This window comes from Pteropus alecto, unplaced genomic scaffold, assembly GCF_000325575.1.
Source record: "Pteropus alecto unplaced genomic scaffold, ASM32557v1 scaffold17, whole genome shotgun sequence".
NCBI lineage: Eukaryota > Metazoa > Chordata > Mammalia > Chiroptera > Pteropodidae > Pteropus > Pteropus alecto.
In genome coordinates, this window is record NW_006440645.1 from 5,835,450 (window position 1) to 5,854,161 (window position 18,712).

Here is an 18,712-nt window from a genome sequence, read left to right on the forward strand (position 1 = left end):
AGCCGGTTCCCGAGCAGCGGGGGCTCGAGGAGACCCCTGGTCGCCAGCTTTTGGGCAAGGAATTCTGCCAGCGCCCGGCTCCCTACTGGCCCTCGCCCCTCGGCGCTTCCCCCGTCCCTGGGCGGCGCGTAAGCTCCAAAGTTTCTGAAGACGGCGTTTGCAGTGACGGCTCGTACCCCTTAGAAACAGGCCACCCCTCGCAGCTCACTTCCAGCCCGGCGGAAACGCTCAGGCTCCGGATTCGAAAGCTACGCGGAGGGGGAAGTATAGGAGGTTTGGGGAACTTTTTGGAACTCCTCAGCGCTCCGGAGCGCCCCGCGGAATGCCCGGCCGCCTTCCGTCCCCGCATCTCTCTGGCACGACCCGTCCGAATGGCTGGCTACCTGGAGCCTTTTCGCTGAGGCCACTTGTTTCTGCCGGGCTGGAGTGTCTTTGAAACAGCGGAGCGCTCAGAGCCATCGCCCGCGTTTTTGCTGGGACTGCTCGGTCCTGGTCATCAGCATTCTTCTGGCTTCGCATCGTCCTTCTCTTGACCACACCGTTCCAAGGAGCCAGGACCATGAACTTGGCCGCCGGCCGGGCTCCTGGCCGCCCGTGGCTCCCGCTGCCCACCCCGTCCGTACTCCAGCTCCTTCGCGTCTTCGGGCTGCTGTCCCTGCTCCCGGGGCCGGCCCGGGTCGGCGGGGCCGAGCAGCGCCAGGTGTTCCAAGTGCTGGAGGAGCAGCCTCCCGGCACGCTGGTGGGCACCATCCAGACGCGCCCCGGCTTCACCTACCGGCTCAGCGAAAGCCACGCCCTGTTTGCCATCAACAGCAGCACGGGGACCCTGTACACCACGGCCACCATCGACCGCGAGAGCCTGCCCAGCGACGTGATCAACCTGGTGGTCCTTTCCAGCTCGCCCACCTACCCCACCGAGGTGCGCGTGCTGGTTTGGGACCTCAATGACAACGCCCCCGTTTTCCCGGACCCCTCGATCGTGGTCACTTTCAAGGAGGACAGTAGCAGCGGGCGCCAAGTCATTTTGGATACGGCCACCGACTCGGACATCGGCTCCAATGGCGTGGACCACCGCTCCTACCGCATCATCCAGGGCAACGAGGCGGGTCGCTTCCGCCTGGACATCACGCTGAGCCCGAGCGGCGAGGGCGCCTTCCTGCATCTGGTGTCCAAGGGCGGACTGGACCGCGAGGTCACGCCGCAGTACCAGCTCCTGGTGCAAGTGGAGGACAAGGGCGAGCCCCGGCGGCGGGGCTACCTTCAGGTAAACGTGACCGTGCAGGACATTAATGACAACCCCCCGGTGTTTGGCAGTTCCCACTACCAGGCGGGGGTGCCTGAGGACGCGGCCGTGGGCTCCAGCGTCCTCCAGGTGGCAGCGGCGGACGCGGACGAGGGCACCAACGCGGACATTCGCTATCGGCTGCAGGACGAGGGGACCCCCTTCCAAATGGACCCCGAAACGGGGCTTATCACGGTGCGGGAGCCCCTAGACTTCGAGGCCCGGCGCCAGTACTCGCTGACGGTGCAGGCTCTGGACCGAGGCGTGCCTTCCCTCACCGGGCGCGCGGAGGCGCTCATTCAGCTGCTGGACGTCAACGATAATGACCCGGTGGTGAAATTCCGCTACTTCCCTGCCACCTCGCGCTACGCCTCGGTAGACGAGAACGCCCAGGTGGGCACTGTGGTGGCTCTGCTCACCGTGACGGACGCAGACTCCCCCGCGGCCAACGGGAACATCTCCGTGCAGATTCTCGGGGGCAACGAGCAGCGCCACTTTGAGGTGCAGAGCAGCAAAGTGCCGAACCTGAGCCTCATCAAAGTGGCCAGCGCCCTGGACCGCGAGCGCATCCCGTCTTACAACCTCACGGTGTCCGTCTCGGATAACTCCGGGGCGCCCCCTGCCGCAGGGGTCCAGGCGCGCTCCTCTGTGGCGAGCCTGGTGATTTTCGTCAATGACATCAATGACCACCCTCCCGTCTTTGCACAGCAAGTGTACAGAGTGAACCTGAGCGAGGAGGCGCCCCCGGGAAGCTATGTGAGTGGGGTGTCTGCCACCGATGGCGACTCGGGCCTCAATGCGAATCTGCGTTACAGCATCGTCTCTGGCAATGGACTAGGTTGGTTCCATATCAGTGAACACAGCGGCCTGGTGACTACTGGGGCTGCTGGAGGCTTGGACCGGGAACTTGCATCCCAGATTGTACTGAATATCAGTGCTCGGGACCAGGGCGTTCACCCCAAGGTTTCCTACGCCCAGCTTGTAGTAACTCTCCTGGATGTGAATGATGAAAAGCCAGTGTTTAGCCAGCCAGAAGGGTATCACGTGTCTGTGGTTGAGAATGCCCCAGCGGGGACAGAACTGCTGGTGGTTGGGGCAACTGATGGGGACCTGGGTGACAATGGGACAGTGCGCTTCTCCCTGCAAGAGGCTGAGATTGACCAGAGGTCCTTCCGCCTGGATCCTGTGTCTGGGAGGTTGAGTACCGTCTCCTCCCTGGACAGAGAGGAGCAAGCTTTCTACTCCCTGTTGGTTCTGGCCGCAGATCTGGGCTCCCCTCCCCAGTCCTCGGTGGCGCGCGTAAATGTCAGCCTCCTGGATTTGAACGACAACAGCCCCGTGTTCTACCCAGTCCAGTACTTTGCTCGCATTCAGGAGAATGAACCTGGAGGTAGCTACATCACCACAGTGTCTGCCACTGACCCCGACTTGGGTCTCAATGGAACTGTCAAATACAGTATATCAGCTGGGGACAGGTCTCGGTTTCAGGTCAGTGCTCAGAGTGGGGTTATTTCTACAAGAATGGCCCTAGACAGAGAAGAAAAGACAGCTTACCAGCTGCAGATCGTGGCTACTGACGGTGGCAATTTACAGTCCTCCAACCAGGCCATAGTAACCATCACTGTGTTGGACACTCAGGACAACCCACCTGTGTTCAGTCAGGCTGCCTACAGCTTCGTGGTCTTTGAGAATGTGGCTCTGGGGTACCACGTGGGTAGTGTGTCTGCATCCACCATGGACCTCAATTCCAACATCAGTTATCTCATTACTACTGGGGATCAGAAAGGTATGTTTGCTATCAGCCGGGTCACTGGGCAGCTTACCACAGCAAGTATGATTGACAGAGAAGAGCAGTCCTTTTATCAGCTGAAAGTAGTGGCCAGCGGGGGCACGGTGACTGGAGACACCATGGTTAACATCACAGTTAAGGATCTGAATGACAACTCTCCGCATTTCCTTCAGGCGGTGGAGAGTGTGAATGTGGTGGAGAATTGGCAGGCAGGTCACAGCATTTTCCAAGCCAAAGCCGTGGACCCTGATGAGGGTGTCAATGGCATGGTATTCTATAGCCTGAAGCAAAACCCCAAGAACCTGTTTACCATCAATGAAAAGAACGGTAGCATTAGTCTGCTAGGGCCCCTGGATGTCCACGCGGGTTCCTATCAGATGGAGATCTTGGCATCGGATATGGGTGTGCCACAGCTCTCCTCCAGTTTGATCTTAACGGTCCACGTCCATGATGTCAATGACAACCCGCCAGTGTTTGACCAGCTGTCTTACGAGGTCACCCTTTCTGAGTCAGAACCTGTGAATTCTCGATTCTTTAAAGTGCAAGCTTTCGATAAGGATTCGGGAGCAAATGGTGAAATTGCATACAGTATTGCTGAAGGAAATACAGGGGACGCTTTTGGCATATTCCCAGACGGTCAGTTGTATATAAAAAGTGAACTGGACCGTGAACTTCAAGACAGATATGTTTTACTGGTTGTTGCTTCTGACAGAGCAGTGGAGCCCCTTAGTGCTACTGTGAATGTTACTGTGATTTTGGAAGATGTAAATGATAACAGACCTCTTTTTAACAGCACCAATTACACGTTTTATTTTGAAGAGGAGCAGAAATCTGGGTCATTTGTGGGCAAAGTAAGTGCCGTAGATAAAGACTTTGGGCCAAATGGAGAAGTAAGGTATTCTTTTGAAATGGTGCAGCCAGATTTTGAGTTGCATGCCGTTAGTGGGGAAATTACAAACACTCATCACTTAGACAGGGAGTCTCTTATGAGGCGCAGAGGGACTGCAGTGTTTAGCTTTACAGTCATCGCGACAGATCGGGGGCTCCCGCAGCCCCTCAAGGATCAGGCCACGGTACATGTTTACATGAAGGATATAAACGACAATGCCCCCAAATTCGTAAAAGACTTTTACCAAGCCACAATATCAGAGTCCGCAGCCAACTTGACACAGGTTTTAAGGGTGTCTGCCTCCGATGTCGATGAAGGTAGTAATGGACTTATTCGTTATTCTGTCATGAAAGGAAATGAAGAAAGACAGTTTGCTATAGACAGCACTTCCGGTCAGGTGACCCTAATTGGCAAATTAGATTATGAAGCAACAGCTGCCTATTCCCTTGTCATTCAAGCAGTGGATTCAGGGGCGATCTCCCTCAATTCAACCTGTACCTTAAATATTGATATTTTAGATGAAAATGACAATACCCCCTCTTTCCCCAAATCGACACTATTTGTCGATGTTTTGGAAAACATGAGAATCGGTGAGCTGGTGTCCTCTGTAACCGCGACCGATTCAGACTCGGGTGACAATGCTGACTTACACTACAGTATTACTGGGACTAACAACCACGGAACTTTCAGCATTAGCCCAAACACTGGGAGTATTTTTCTCGCCAAAAAATTGGACTTTGAAACACAGTCTTTGTACAAATTAAACATAACAGCCAAAGACCAAGGAAGGCCTCCTCGTTCATCTACGATGTCCGTGGTCATACACGTGAGGGACTTTAATGACAACCCGCCTAGCTTTCCTCCTGGGGACATCTTCAAGTCAATTGCCGAGAACGTTCCCGTTGGGACGTCTGTCATCTCAGTGACCGCCCATGACCCCGACGCAGACATTAACGGGCAGCTCTCCTACACCATCATTCAGCAGATGCCAAGGGGCAACCACTTCGGCATAGATGAAGTCAAAGGCACTATCTACACCGATGCCGAAATAGACCGGGAATTTGCCAGTCTCTTCGAGTTGACCGTGAAAGCCAGCGACCAGGCGGTGCCTATCGAGACTAGACGGTATGCTCTGAAAAACGTGACCATTTTGGTCACAGACCTCAATGACAACGTCCCGATGTTTATATCACAGAACGCCCTTGCCGCGGACCCGTCGGCTGTGATTGGTTCTGTTCTGACAACCATCACGGCCGCCGACCCAGACGAAGGTGCTAACGGAGAGGTGGAGTATGAGATCCTCAACGGGGACACCGACACCTTCATCGTGGACCGTTTCAGCGGGGATTTGAGAGTGGCTTCCGCGCTGGTGCCTTCGCAGCTGATCTACAACCTCATTGTTTCAGCAACAGACCTTGGTCCTGAGAGGAGGAAATCGACCACTGAACTGACCGTCATTCTTCAGGGCCTCGATGGACCTGTTTTCACTCAGCCCAAGTACATAACCATTTTGAAGGAAGGAGAACCCATCGGTACCAATGTAATATCGATAGAAGCGGCGAGCCCCAGGGGCTCGGAAGCCCCGGTGGAGTATTACATCGTTTCAGTTCGTTGCGAGGAGAAAGCCGTCGGCCGTCTCTTCACGATCGGACGGCAGACGGGCATCATTCAGACCGCAGCCATTCTGGACCGGGAGCAGGGAGCCTGCCTTTACCTGGTGGAGGTCTACGCCATAGAAAAATCAGCCGCTTTTCCCAGAACACAGAGAGCAGAGGTAACGATTTCATAGTCACTTACGGATGACTTATTGATATGCTTTTTAAAAAGATCATTTTTCTTTCTATTTCCTATACTAATTACTCTGTATTTACTTAGTCTATATAATCTGTATAATTTTTTACCTTTATTGTTATTAATTTTTCTGACGGGAGTATCTAAAAATGTTCTGGCGTGAAGACTGACAAGAATTACATCAAATTTAGGTTTAATGTTGGTCAAAACTAAACTGAACAGTTTTTACTGTATTTCGCCTCATAGCAGTCAAACGTATAAGGCTAGGGAGAAATCTTTTGCAAAAAAATAAATAAAAAAAAGCCCCATCCATTTATCTAAGCTAAATCACTGTGCTAAACTAAACACCTCTCAGCAAGGTGGTTTCCTAGAGGATGGGCAACTTCTCCTCCAAAGTGGAGCACTGTGCTAGAAGGCAGCCTGACAGCACAGCCTTCTCGGGGGAGTGGCCATGAAGGACAGGCTGACACTTTACAGCAGGACAGTGTTCACTGCCACCTCCTCAGCAGTCCCGGCAGTGTCTTCATAGACAGGGACTGATTTTAACGTGCTGAGCCGGGTTCAAGGAGCGTCCTGATTCCATCTGCCTTCACGTTTTAGGCGCTGTCTTCTGACGTAGAGTTAACCCCGTTCTCTTCCCTCTTGAGCTAAATAAAGCCTGTAATGGGCTGTGCGCGCTCAGAGAGCAGAAACCGTGCTGTTCGCTACTGTGGTCTAGTGTAGGTGCACGTTCTTCCACGTCTGCTGACCGGTAAGAGGCTAATGTTCCACAGCCTGAGCCAAGAGCATTCCAAGCTTGACATTCCCTGGGGCGTGTTTTCGGCTGCTACCTCCATGTAGCATTGATGTGTTTTTTTTAATTGAACTGCTTCCAATATTGTCTTGATCGCAACCAGAAACGATATAGCTGGACCCTGGAAAGCTCTTGTTGGCCATTTTCTAAGTTCCTTCTCTCCCCGCCCCTCCCCTCGAAGACATTCTGGTGTCACTCAGCCAAAAACACAAAATATCAAATGTGGTTTGTGATACTTGGCGCTGACCCAGATACAACATGCTGGGAGGACTGAGGCTCGTGTATTTGTTTTCTTGCTTTCTTTTCTATCTAGGGAAGGTGAGGGGTCTTCTTCATTTAAAATGCTCGTTTATTATTATTATCTTCTCGAGTCCCTGTACTTTTTTTTTTTTATAATACTAGCTATGTCTAGTCTATGGGTGGAGCATTACATTCATGATTTAGAGAATATTAGAGGTACAATTAGAGAAATAATTCTTAATGGAGATATAATTCTTAGAGATAGAATTCTAAGTGGAATTCAGTTTTATGTTTTATACATGGCCCTGAAAGGACTTTTAACGCACATACCCTCTTTTACCCAATTAATTTTTTTGAAGGTCTCAACATGGGTCTTCTATGTTGAGCTGTTTGGTTTAACTTAGGCCATGATTTACATGTAATTTTATTCTGATTTGGTGTATTCCTCCCTTAAACCCACTCCCTGTCTCTCTCTTCCTTCTTCTCTGGAATTATTTCTTAGATGAAGACATTTAATTAGTTGAAAACTGAAATATCTATTAAAGACAGGCAATTAGGTCATTCTAGATTTTAGATAAATTTGTTTAACTGTAGAACGAATTATGTCATTGGTTGGCTTAATGTATTACATTTCATTAGAGAATATGGAGATTGAGAACACATGCCCATTGTTATCATTAGAAGATTTATTTGTCTTGTTATTTACTCATTGGATATGCAAAAATTGGCTTAGCTTAAATTTGTTAAATATTGCTGTCTCTGCAATGGGCCTACGTGTTAAAAAATAAGAATTCTAAATCATTTTGTTCATAATAGGAGATAATACTTATTTAACCTGAGATAACACCCATATGAAAAGTTATTCATATTTACCGTACAATGTTTACTTAAAAATCTGGTGAGAATTCATTATGATGATTTTTTATGAGAAAAAAATTATTTGTCAGAGTATCTTCTGTGAACTAAAGTGCTGAAATTGTAAACCAAGTTTGAGTTCCCAAGGTCCAACCACTCCTTAAATTAAAAGCAAATGTGTTTCCCCTAAGAATATTGAAAGCAGTAGTTGGGAGCTAGCATTTCATATTATTATTGGTTGTATCTTTTAAGAATATACAATAAAGTACTTTTTCCCTTCTGCTCAGACAATTAGTTTACCATGATTCTGCTAAAAGAAGTTATAAATTACTTCTGGTTGTCAGAGGTGATTTTTCAGTTGTTTGTTTCCAAGTGCAAACTTCGCTTCAGTGCATTTTGAAAAAAATGTTTTCACGTTCACTGAGGGGAGTCTGGGTCGCTCACTCAGGTTTCTGGCTGGAGTCGTGGCCGATCACATTCCCCGGGCAAGCAGAGGGTCTGTGGGTAAAGAGAAGGGGCTTAATGTGCGTTCTCTGTCCAGCTCTGATACTCATGGAGGAGAGCTGGGATTGAGGCCCCAAGGGTGCCCACCCCAGTGACTGGTCCAGCTGGGCACCTTCCTTCACCCTGCTTCTCCCACCCCAAACTGGCATGAACAGGACTGTCTCTGGAGGATGTCTTCTGGGTTGTAGACATGAGATTCCTCATCCTTTTATTTCGTGTCTGTATATTCTCAAAGGAGTCTTGATTGTGTTAGAATAGCTCATATACATTTTGTACCATTTTTCTAGGTTCGACAGTAAGTGAATATGTCGTACTTCAATGAGCATTTCTCTTTCAACATGTGCTGTATGGGAACATGCAGCGCAGGGACTGGGTTGGACCCCGTTGAGGTCAGAGGCTTTGTTTCATCGACGTTAGCATCTCAGAGCCTAGTGTACCACCGATGTGTAGCAGGTGCTCCGTGCGCATTTGCGGGATGAGATGGTAGAGGAGCCAAGATCAGAACGTGTACACTTGTGCCTCAGAAGTAAAGGAACAGAGAGAAGCTGAGGAGGAAGCTAGTAAATCTGATCTTTGATCATTTGCTGAACGAAGGACATAAGGACGTACCAATAATCTCTGCCCTCCAAAGGAACGAAGAATTGGCAGAAAACTCCAAGGGGAAAGGGGAACTTGACTGGACTGGGCGGTCTCCCACAGAACTTAGGGTTTAAGTGGAAAGAAATAGTGCATATGTGTGCAGATCATGGTTCCCAAGGTTTGTTGATCTCAGGAATACTTTCTCCTCTTAGACGTTGTCGAGGATGCAGAGAGCTTTTGCTTAGGTGTGTCTCGTCTGTTGATATTTATCACGTGAACATTAGAACTGAGAAAATTTTGAAATGTTTATTACTTTATTTAAAAATCACATTAAACATCTAACATTTTTATGTAATAAATAAAACTTTATTTTGCCAACCGAAAATAAGGAAAAGAGACATTATTTTACATTTTCATATATCTCTTTATTATCTGGCTTAAGAGAAGGCAGCTGGATTCTTAAATATCATTCAGTCTGTCACAGTCTGTTGTTTTGGTTAAAGTGCATGCAAAGAATCGATCCTCACTCAGATATGTGGAGTTGGATCAGAGAGAGATACTTCGACGTCCTTTTTAGGTAACTGTCAATTTTCTTTTCATACTACACTAGGTCTCCACGCATGGCAGTTTCTTAAAACTCAGTTGCAGTGTGAAATCTGAAACTCTATTGGTGAACTTTTCATACTTTGTTTTTTTAAAAAAATACTCACTTGTCTTGCATTCTGAATGGACCTTTTACCTGTGCATGCCTTAGAAGTATCAGGCATTGGTCATTGGAAAATATTGGCATAAGCGATAAGGGTAAGTGTCTCTAAGTGCATTGGCTCTCGATCTCGTGGTGATGGTTAGAGTTTTCCAAACTCTGAATTTTCTTTAACAGTTCAGATTCGATCATTTGTAACACATATTATTAGTTGTTTACCTTGAAGTATCAGGCTTCCTTTGTTCATTTTTAAACAACAACAAGAAAATGTCTGCCATGTACTCAAGTCTAAAAAAGCACAGTTTCTCTGTCAGCTGTTCTTGCCTTTAAGGATCATATTCCATAAATAGAGCAGCTAGTTCAGCTCGCAACTCAATCTCACACATAGTTTTCTCTGAAACAACAGTATGTTTAGGGCAGATCGATGGTTCTTTGTGTACCTTCCACCATTGTCACATAAAACATGGAAAAGACATCAAGATTTAAGAGTCTGGAGTTAATAAAATTAATAATTTTGCTATTTCCTCAAAGAAATTTCTTCAGTTTTTAAGTGAAACTGGCCCTGTGTTTTGACCACAAGTGCCTGGCAGTGAAGAATAACAGTTACTGCTGGAATAATTGTATCGTTTGATCTGTGCTGAGGCATCTGCAGTTCTATCCACCATTGCGTTTGCACCTCGTGTGTAAATGTCAACACAGTTAAAAAGACAGCCAGTGTTTCGCGTTATTATGAAGGCAGCTTTGATTCCCCAGGGCCCCCAGGGCAGTGACTCTCTGGGATGCCTAGAGCCGGTGTGCACAGTGGCTGCAATTTGGTAAAAAACTAACAAAGCGAAAGCCACCAGAAACATTCTGTTAGAAATGTGTTTAGAATATTAGGTGACTGGATTATGATTTATTAAAGATTAGAAATGAGTTTTAGCGATTGGATAATAATTTATTTTCACAACAAAACCGTCAGGATTTCCAAGAGAAACGATGGAGACATTTGTGAGGTCCGTGCTGACTACTGAGTTAGGAAATGATTTTCTTCTACAGGGTTTGGAGTCAGAGCTGGTGCAACTTGGATTAAATGTCTGTGTGTCTTGTGTATCATCCCTCACAGGCAACAATATAAGCAACCGAACTAGGTATATAGTAGTAGTAGTGATGATGATTGATGATGATGATGATGATGATGATATACTGAGTATTGCTACAATCAGTCACTGAACTAAGTGCTTTTTGTTCTTTTAGGGATTTTATCAGCAGCACTAGTAATATTATTCCCACTTCATAGCTATGGAATCAGGTTACGAAACATTAAATGATTTCTCAAGTTCAGATAGATAGAAAGGACACTCACTTCCAGGCTTGTGTAAGTCTGTCATCTGTACTTATAGCTACTGTTCCCACATCCAGGGCCATCTGTGGTTTTAATTATGAGCAAGGCTCTTCGCTCTGTAGATAATGAGTACATATGCATGCTTTTACCAATCTTGTTTTCATGTACTTATTTGTTGTTAAAAAAGTCTTTGAAAAGTAGAATATTATGTATTATCTGAACTCAGGGACACGTGATTTCTGCCTGGCTCAGTCAAGGCCATCAGCGGATGCCATACATGCTGATGGGTCAGTTAGTAAATGGTGGCCATTCCCCAGCTGGGGATCTGGAGCAGGGAAGAGGGTGAGCCTGTGAGAGGGACCAGGGGTGGATGAGGGGCCCAGGTATGCAGAGGGCCTCTCCACCACAGTCTGTGCAACTCGGGAGCTGCCACTGCAAGTTAGGAGGCGGGAGAACCCACTTGGGGATTTTCAGGTGATGAATCTTTTTCTTCTAAGGAGTAATGACGAAGCTGGAGTGGATGAGTGTGAAGATTATATTAAAAGGTGGAAGACACTGTATCGCTCCTCTGCTTTAGAGCTCCACAGCGTATTTAAAAAAAAACAACCTATGATTATTTTCTGATTTTCTTTTTTTCTTATTGGTATGTTTTTAAATTTATTAAACAAAATACTGTGACTTAAAGGGCTCTATTGATTGTAAAGATATGTACAAATGTTTATTACAAAGGGAAATATTGATGGCCAATTCAGCTTCGCTGCAGATTGTGTATGTGGCTCTGGGATGCCTGATTTGGTCTCTCCATGTTGGTAATAGAGTCTACAGACAGTTTATCTTCTGATTATATTATTGTTTGTTTGTTTGTTTTGCCTTATTAAAACCCTAATCATTTTAATCCTCTATTGTTCCATTAGACTTTGAGGCAACTACTCTAGGAATAGTTTTGAAAACTAATTATGTACTTAACATTTTGTGGAATCAGTTTCTATTGCATTGTCTGCACCTTGTGCTTTGTCATCATTAAGGTGAGAAGCTGCCTGAGGACCTCATTAGAGGTCGTGAGGACTGTTAGTGGCCGTAATGGGCTCCACAGGCCCTGGGGTGGATCCTCTGGCCCAAGAATTAATAAGTCTAAGGCTTAGCTCTATATAATGCCCATGAAAATATCAGTATTCTGAATTAGGAGCTTGTGAATGGAAATAGGAAAAGAATAATAGACAAATCTGATAGGCCAAGATATAGGATATGGCAAATATTTTCTAATGCTTTCAGGCTTTATGTAATCTGTGACAACAGTGACCAATTGTAGGAGTACATTAAATAAGGAGGAGCGAGTATAAAGATTTCAGACAAGTGAAAATGTTAACATTAATTTTTCTTAGACAAATATTCTTTATGAGATACATGTATCATATTAACATATATAAAATATTCTATATGAATACATATGCATCCATTATACAAACACTGCCGGATCCTCCCTAGTGTAATATACTGAGAAACAGGACAAATAAAGCCACGAACATGAAATATAATCTAATTGGCAGGTAACGTATATGTGTTAATAGAGACACTGTCTTTTTTAGTTTCCAGACATATATTTAAGAAACAATCCGTGAGTAAAAACCAAATCAAAATGCATTGAAGAAATGTTGAGACATTTAAAAACGCTGCTTGACAGCTGGCAGTTGGGAGCCAGCGGCGTTGTTACAGATTATTTGTTTCAGATTAACATGTTTTTGAAATGCTTTATCATTTATAGACTCTACCATCTCTAAAGTGCTTTCATTACGTCAGACACTGGTAGGCACCAGGCACTGCCTTGCCATCACGACAGTCCTGGAGGTACATACGACCTCTCATCCTCTGACACGTGAGAGCACAGAGGCTAATGCAGGTCAAGGTTGTGAAGTAGGTGTGTGGTGGGTGTAGGATTTGAACCCGGTATTCTCACACCAGAGTGCACACTTGATCCCAACACGGCACTGACTGACACACTACATATTATGAGAATGGTTGATACTCCACTCTCTTGGGCATACGGTTCTACTGTGTAAAAAGCTGCTTTCATATTTCTGTGTTTCTTCATACAGATGACTGAAGAAGTATAGGAAAAAGTGAAATTTAAGTAATGACCTACTAGTAGGATTGCTTAACATCTCCCTTAGTCTTTATTTAGGTTGGGCTTGAATAAATAGTCCCATGATCTGTCAATTCTTCATCTTAATCTCTTAAACGTGAGGCGGAAATGTATTTCCATTGTTTCCTGTTAATGCCTCATTTATTTTCTTCCCTTTTCAGAGAAATTTCTTGTAAGAGTTGTCCATACCCGCCTTCTTCTTCCCTCTCATCTCTGAAACCCGCACCCATCAGGCTCGGCTTCTGCCGCTCCCAGAAGTCGCTCTGCAGCGACCACCGTGGCAGCCGTGTTTCCACACCCAGCGGTCAGTTCTCGCTGCCCGCTGGAGCCATCCCTCGAGCCCAGCATGCTCCGCGGACGCCTCTTACGCCGTCACCCTCTGGATTTTCGTCTCATTTCCTGGACCAGTTCCTCCTCAGTCTCCTTCGCCAGCTTCTCTCCTTCTCAGATTCCGAATGCTGGGCTCTCCCGGGTTCCTCGACTCTTCTCTTTTCAATCTGCACTCATTCCCTCGAGGATCTCAATCAGCCTCGTGATTTTAAACCATACGTATATACACCGACGACTCCAAAATTTCGTCTCCACCCCGTCTCTCTCTCCTACATTCCATACTCGCGTAACCAGCCACGTGCTCATTACGTTTAATTAGCTTCTCACTAGGTGTTTTAAATGAACATCCCCAGGTCTGAGCTCCTGAAATCTTCCCCAGTAAAAACGCGCCCCACGCCCCCCTCAGCCACCTCCTCGCCTGACAGTGATTCCAGTCTCCCCATTGCTCAGGTCCATGCAGCAGGAGTCACCTTTGACTCCTCACGTTCACACCCCATGCACAGCCTGTCAGGTGGTCTCGGCTCCCTCGTAAACATACATCCAGACGATGAGTATTTCTCATCACTCCCGCTGTTACTGCCTCGGTCTAAGACACGTCGTTGAAGACATCTTCATTCTGATCTCCAGCATCCTCTCCTGCTTATGGGCCTGACCCACACTTGCTTCTTGCTTTTTCCAGAACTCTCTGGGCACACACCTGCCTCGGAGCGCTTGATCCTGGGTCTTACCTTGGCACAGAATGCTCTTTCCTCCAGACGTCTGTTGGGGTGATTTCCTCCCGCGCGTCAAGTATTTGTTTATATCTCACATTCTCAGTGAGAATCTCCCTTCCTTTACTAACGTACGACTGTAGCCACCCCTCGTCCTGCCTCATCTCTATCTCCCTGTTATAGTTCTTCATATTCCTCCCCTATAATACTTACCGGCCTCCTTCACCAGCTTCTTCTCATCTCCCTGAATGGGAAATGTTGGAACACCCCCAGAATCAGTTCTTGAAATTCCTCTCATTCTAATCAGCCAATCTTATTATTTTAAATACTACGTATACACTATCCATGTATAAACGTGTGTGTGTGATATGATTTAGTGATCTGTAAGTTTGATGACATTTTATCTGTCTTCCTCCCACTGGAATGAAATTCCACAAGGGCAGGTAGATTTACCAGCTATGTTCACTGATGTACCTCAAGAGTCTAGAACATTCCATAGAACATAGTAGGCACCCAATAAAATTCTGTCGAGTGATTGGTCGCATTCACGAGTGAATGAACTGGCTTCCCTGCCTCTGTCTTCGACCCCTTGGGTCTAATCTAGCTGCTGGCATGACCCTGGAAATGCAGATCATATCATTTCATTCATTTGCTCAAAATCCATCGCTTTCCACGTCACTCACAGTAAAAGCCAGACCCGTCCAGTGACCCGTAAGGCCATGTGTGACCTGCTGTCGTCAGTTACTTTTCTCACTGACTGCTCCCTGCCTGTCGCTGACCGAGCACGCTCAGCAAGCACAGGGGGCTCTGCTCGCCACCCGGCTGCCTCCTTCCTTCACGCCCTTCCTCCCGGTCACCTGGCAAAGTTCTTACCTCAGCCTTCCTTTGTCTCTGTCCTTCTTTCCGTTTCTCGTTAGTCTCTGTCATCACCCAGCAGACCACTTAGGTCACTCCTGTACGTCGCTTGTGGTATGTCTTCCCTCCGAAAGATCCGTTTCAGGAGGGGAAAGGTCGCCACCTGCTTGTTGTTGTATATTCCCAGCACCTGCCGTGGGGCTGGCTCAAAGCTCGGAAGCTCACGTTTGGTAAGCCAAGGGATGACTGTAGCACACGGCGAACGTGTCGCTGCAGCCCGGGCGCTCAGTCAGTGTGCATGCCGAAGTCGACGAGTCACTTCTCATTTCTCAAGCCAGGCTGGGGAGCTTCTGCTGACATCAGCGAAGCTAGCGAACTGGCGAGGACTGATTTTCCAGGGTAGAACGATGGTGGCTGCAGGATTTGACTGACTAAGCCTCCTAACCCAGTGTCCAGAAATATTTAGAATCTAAAGTACACGAGATCGCTAATGCTTATTTTTTTATATTTTGGTAAAGGAGAACATTTTAGAATGTATATCATGATGTATGTTACACTGACCACGTCTTCTCATTTCCTTAGAATTTACCTAATTTTACTTTGGAGAGCAAATCTTAACTTCTTGTAAATAGTGTTTCTCTTCAGCAAAAAGGCGAGTACATAGATGGTTTTTAAAAATGATTCTTTTCAATATTGATAAGTCGAATCAATCTTTGCTCAAAACTTAGCATCAATAATATAAATAAACCTAATAAAATGTAGTGAAGAAATAATGCTTACTAATTCATCCCGAGTGAAGTTTAGTTGAAAGACTATGCTTTTTTTTTTTTGGATGAAGCTTGATTCAAACGTTATCAAAGCTACTCTGAGAATCTCATTTCCTCATCTGTAAAAGGGGAATGATAGTACCTATTTCATAGCTTTTTTGCGAGGGGGAAGAAAAAGGTACTCGGTGAAGTTTGTTCTCTTTTCTCCAAAGCTCAGGGATGCACAAAAAATATAAACAGTAAAACACACTTGGCTTTAGAGCACTATCCTTTTTTTTTTTTTGATCACTCTAACACATCTATAAGGTCAGGTGTTTTTCTCTTCATTTTAAGGAAAAGACACAGAGAATTTCATGATTTGGATGTGGTTGCAAATCTAGACTAACATTCAGGTTTTTCTGGGTTGGGTCAACAAACTTGACTTTAAACCACACTGCTCAATCTGTGATTGAGTTACTGTTGCTTACCCATCATTTTATACCATTTTATCGTTGCTGAGGTCATTCAGTAATAGTTATAGTCCTTTAAGGAAAGTAACTTATTAATCCAAAAACTAATCTGTTGAGAGGTTTAGTTGCTTATAAAATAAGCAATTTAAAGTATTAGGTCACTGAGGGTCCATTTCATTTTGCAGCCTCACCTCTGATTTGCATGGGGTGTTCATCTCCCAGTTTCCAGTGATGCTAGTGAAATATCGGCTACCGTGAAGTCACGTGTTTGTTTATCTGCGAACCTATTTTGAAAATATTTTTTTTTTGTCAACTACTTAATATCCTTCTCCTAATTGAAGCCAAATTGGCTTCATCAAACAAAGGTAAAGCTATCTTTTCCTCAAAATGACTTTGCTTTTTACAAAACATAAATTTTGGTAACTTTTTAAGTGAGAGTTTTATAATTCATAATTAAAATATTTCCCTGATAAGAAAGATATTTTATCACTTACCAAAAATTTCAAAATAAGCAAACACCCAAAGACGATGGTATAGTGTTTTATATAGTATGTTCTTTAATCAAGATAATTATATTTATATATGCATTTGTTTCATTCTACAGTGGATTCAAAACAGGTTAGTTACAAAGGTATCTATGTATACAATGAAAGGATAAAATAAAGAAATCTTTGAGAAGTAAAAATAAGTATAGCTAAAAGTTAATCCTGGAATATATAAGATTAGTGTATAGAATTGTGCTCCTTTGAGTTTATTTTTAGCTTTTAAAGGCCAAATCAAACACAGGAATCGGATTGCGCATATGAGTCATAGTGTCCCAGAAAAAGAAACACATAATGCACAGGTGAGTTAACAAAAGAAATGCAGATTTTCTAAACCCAGAGACCTAAGAGGAATTTATCTCACAGGTGCTCAAAAAGAGATCTATTTTCAAGTGATGAGTTTTTCTATGGTACCCTTATTTGTACAATCACAGATTTTCAGCATCTCTTTATTATGATGTCTTTTCATGTGGGTTTATGGCAAATTGTAAAAGTGCGATTCTAGCAAATTATTTATTTATGGATCAAAAGAGCCTCCCCATTGGTAAAGTGCTTATACTTGGCTTTATTCATGCAGTGGGTTAATATTTTATAACCACACAGAGAACATTCCTAACGAGGTTTTCACATTAGCATATCTGCAGCATATCATAGGGAAAACCTGACTATAAGGGGTTTTCAGTTTTCAGTAACACGTTAGCTTATTCCACCAGGGGACTTTGCTTGTATACTTAAAGGCAACATTGGTTAAATTAAGGCAATTGGTTAAAACACTAGACCCAAATCTAGCAATCTGTTTTAGATTGTAACTATTTTTTAGAAACATAATTTGGAGTTCCTAAATGTTACTTGACTTGATTATATTGGTTTATTGTAGCATTTTTTCCTCACCAGGAGCTGTATGGCAGTCCTTTAATTGCTGTAGAAAGTTGACTCAGAGTCTGTTTTTTTAAAAGATGGTACATTAAATTACCCACTAAAAAGATTAAAGTACTAATTCATGCATGTGACTAAGTGGGACAGAACTGCTTGTGTTGCAAGCCAGCTTAATATTTTATTACTCTGCATAATAAAATAGGGAAAGTTATTTATTTACTCCTTGAGGTTATAATTAGTTACAAGTAACAAATCCTTAGTAGTTCAAGTGCAGACCCTGCAGATTCAGCTCACCACTTGACCTCCGAATTGCTGGAAAATGAAGGATGTGGAAGTAGAAATTTTCTTTATGGGACAAGATAGTCTGTGACGGGAGGGAGGAAATAAGTTTGCCAAAAATTTGGGTCAAACTGAACACAGATGGCTGAAGCTCATAGAGGTGTCTATTGTATTTTCTTCTCAGCAGTTTTCTCTGTGTGTGTGAGTGTGTGCGCGCGCGCGTGCGCGTGTTCACACTTAAATGAATATTTGTTGCTCAGAAACCAAGAGAAAATACATTGAGAGATTCATGTTTGTTAAAAAAAGAAAAAGTAAAAGTAATTGGTCGCAGAGATCGGAGTGGAAGGCGGGGCACTGTTGTTATTGTGCAGTGTTAGCATTAGCAGAGGCAGCTTCCCAGGAGAGAGATGTTGGTTTTACATGTCTACAACTAAATAAATCACACTGTACATTTACTTCTTCGCTTGTCTCTACCTTCTACCTCAAATACTGTTTGAAAAAATAATGGCCTAGAGTAAATGCATTCTGTTAGTTAATAATAGGTAATACTGCACAGGGTAAACATTTGAAGAAGTGAAACTATAATTAAAATTTTCTTTTCATAACCTTAATGTATCCTAAACTCAGTTTTTTCCCCAAACCTCAGTGAAACGATTTCAGGTGTATTCGCTTTCTGAAGGAGTTCTGTATCATTCATAATATAGAGCGCAGTTGTGCACTGCAGGGTTAAGCACTAAAACAATCATAAATTTGGAAGTCAGAATAATTCCATTCAAATCCTCGCTTTACCCTCTCATGCTGTGTAACCTTGAAGCGGAAGCTAAACTTCTCTGAGCTACAGTGCCTTCATCTATTGAAGGGGGAGAATTCTAACCACTTAATAAGTGTCGTGACAAAAATGTTTAGTACACATAGCAGTGCAGGTTTTCTTATAAGACTGTTTGGTTTACTTTTATTGATGCTACGTTCAGTCGCTTACTCCGTGTGTGGTCCAGAAGGCAAAGATTAAAAGAGA

General features: G+C 44.7%; 1 protein-coding gene across 1 annotated transcript in view; it reads left to right on the plus strand.

Annotated features, from left to right (window-relative positions):
* Positions 1-523: 523 nt before the first annotated feature.
* The window catches only part of FAT4 (FAT atypical cadherin 4), a 151,002-nt gene continuing 132,813 nt past the window's right edge, over positions 524-18,712 (plus strand). Inside the window, exon 1 of the mRNA XM_025050924.1 lies at positions 524-5,734. Within this exon, the coding sequence (XP_024906692.1) occupies positions 560-5,734 (5,175 nt within the window). The 5' untranslated portion in view covers positions 524-559. The remainder of the gene's footprint in view (positions 5,735-18,712) is intronic.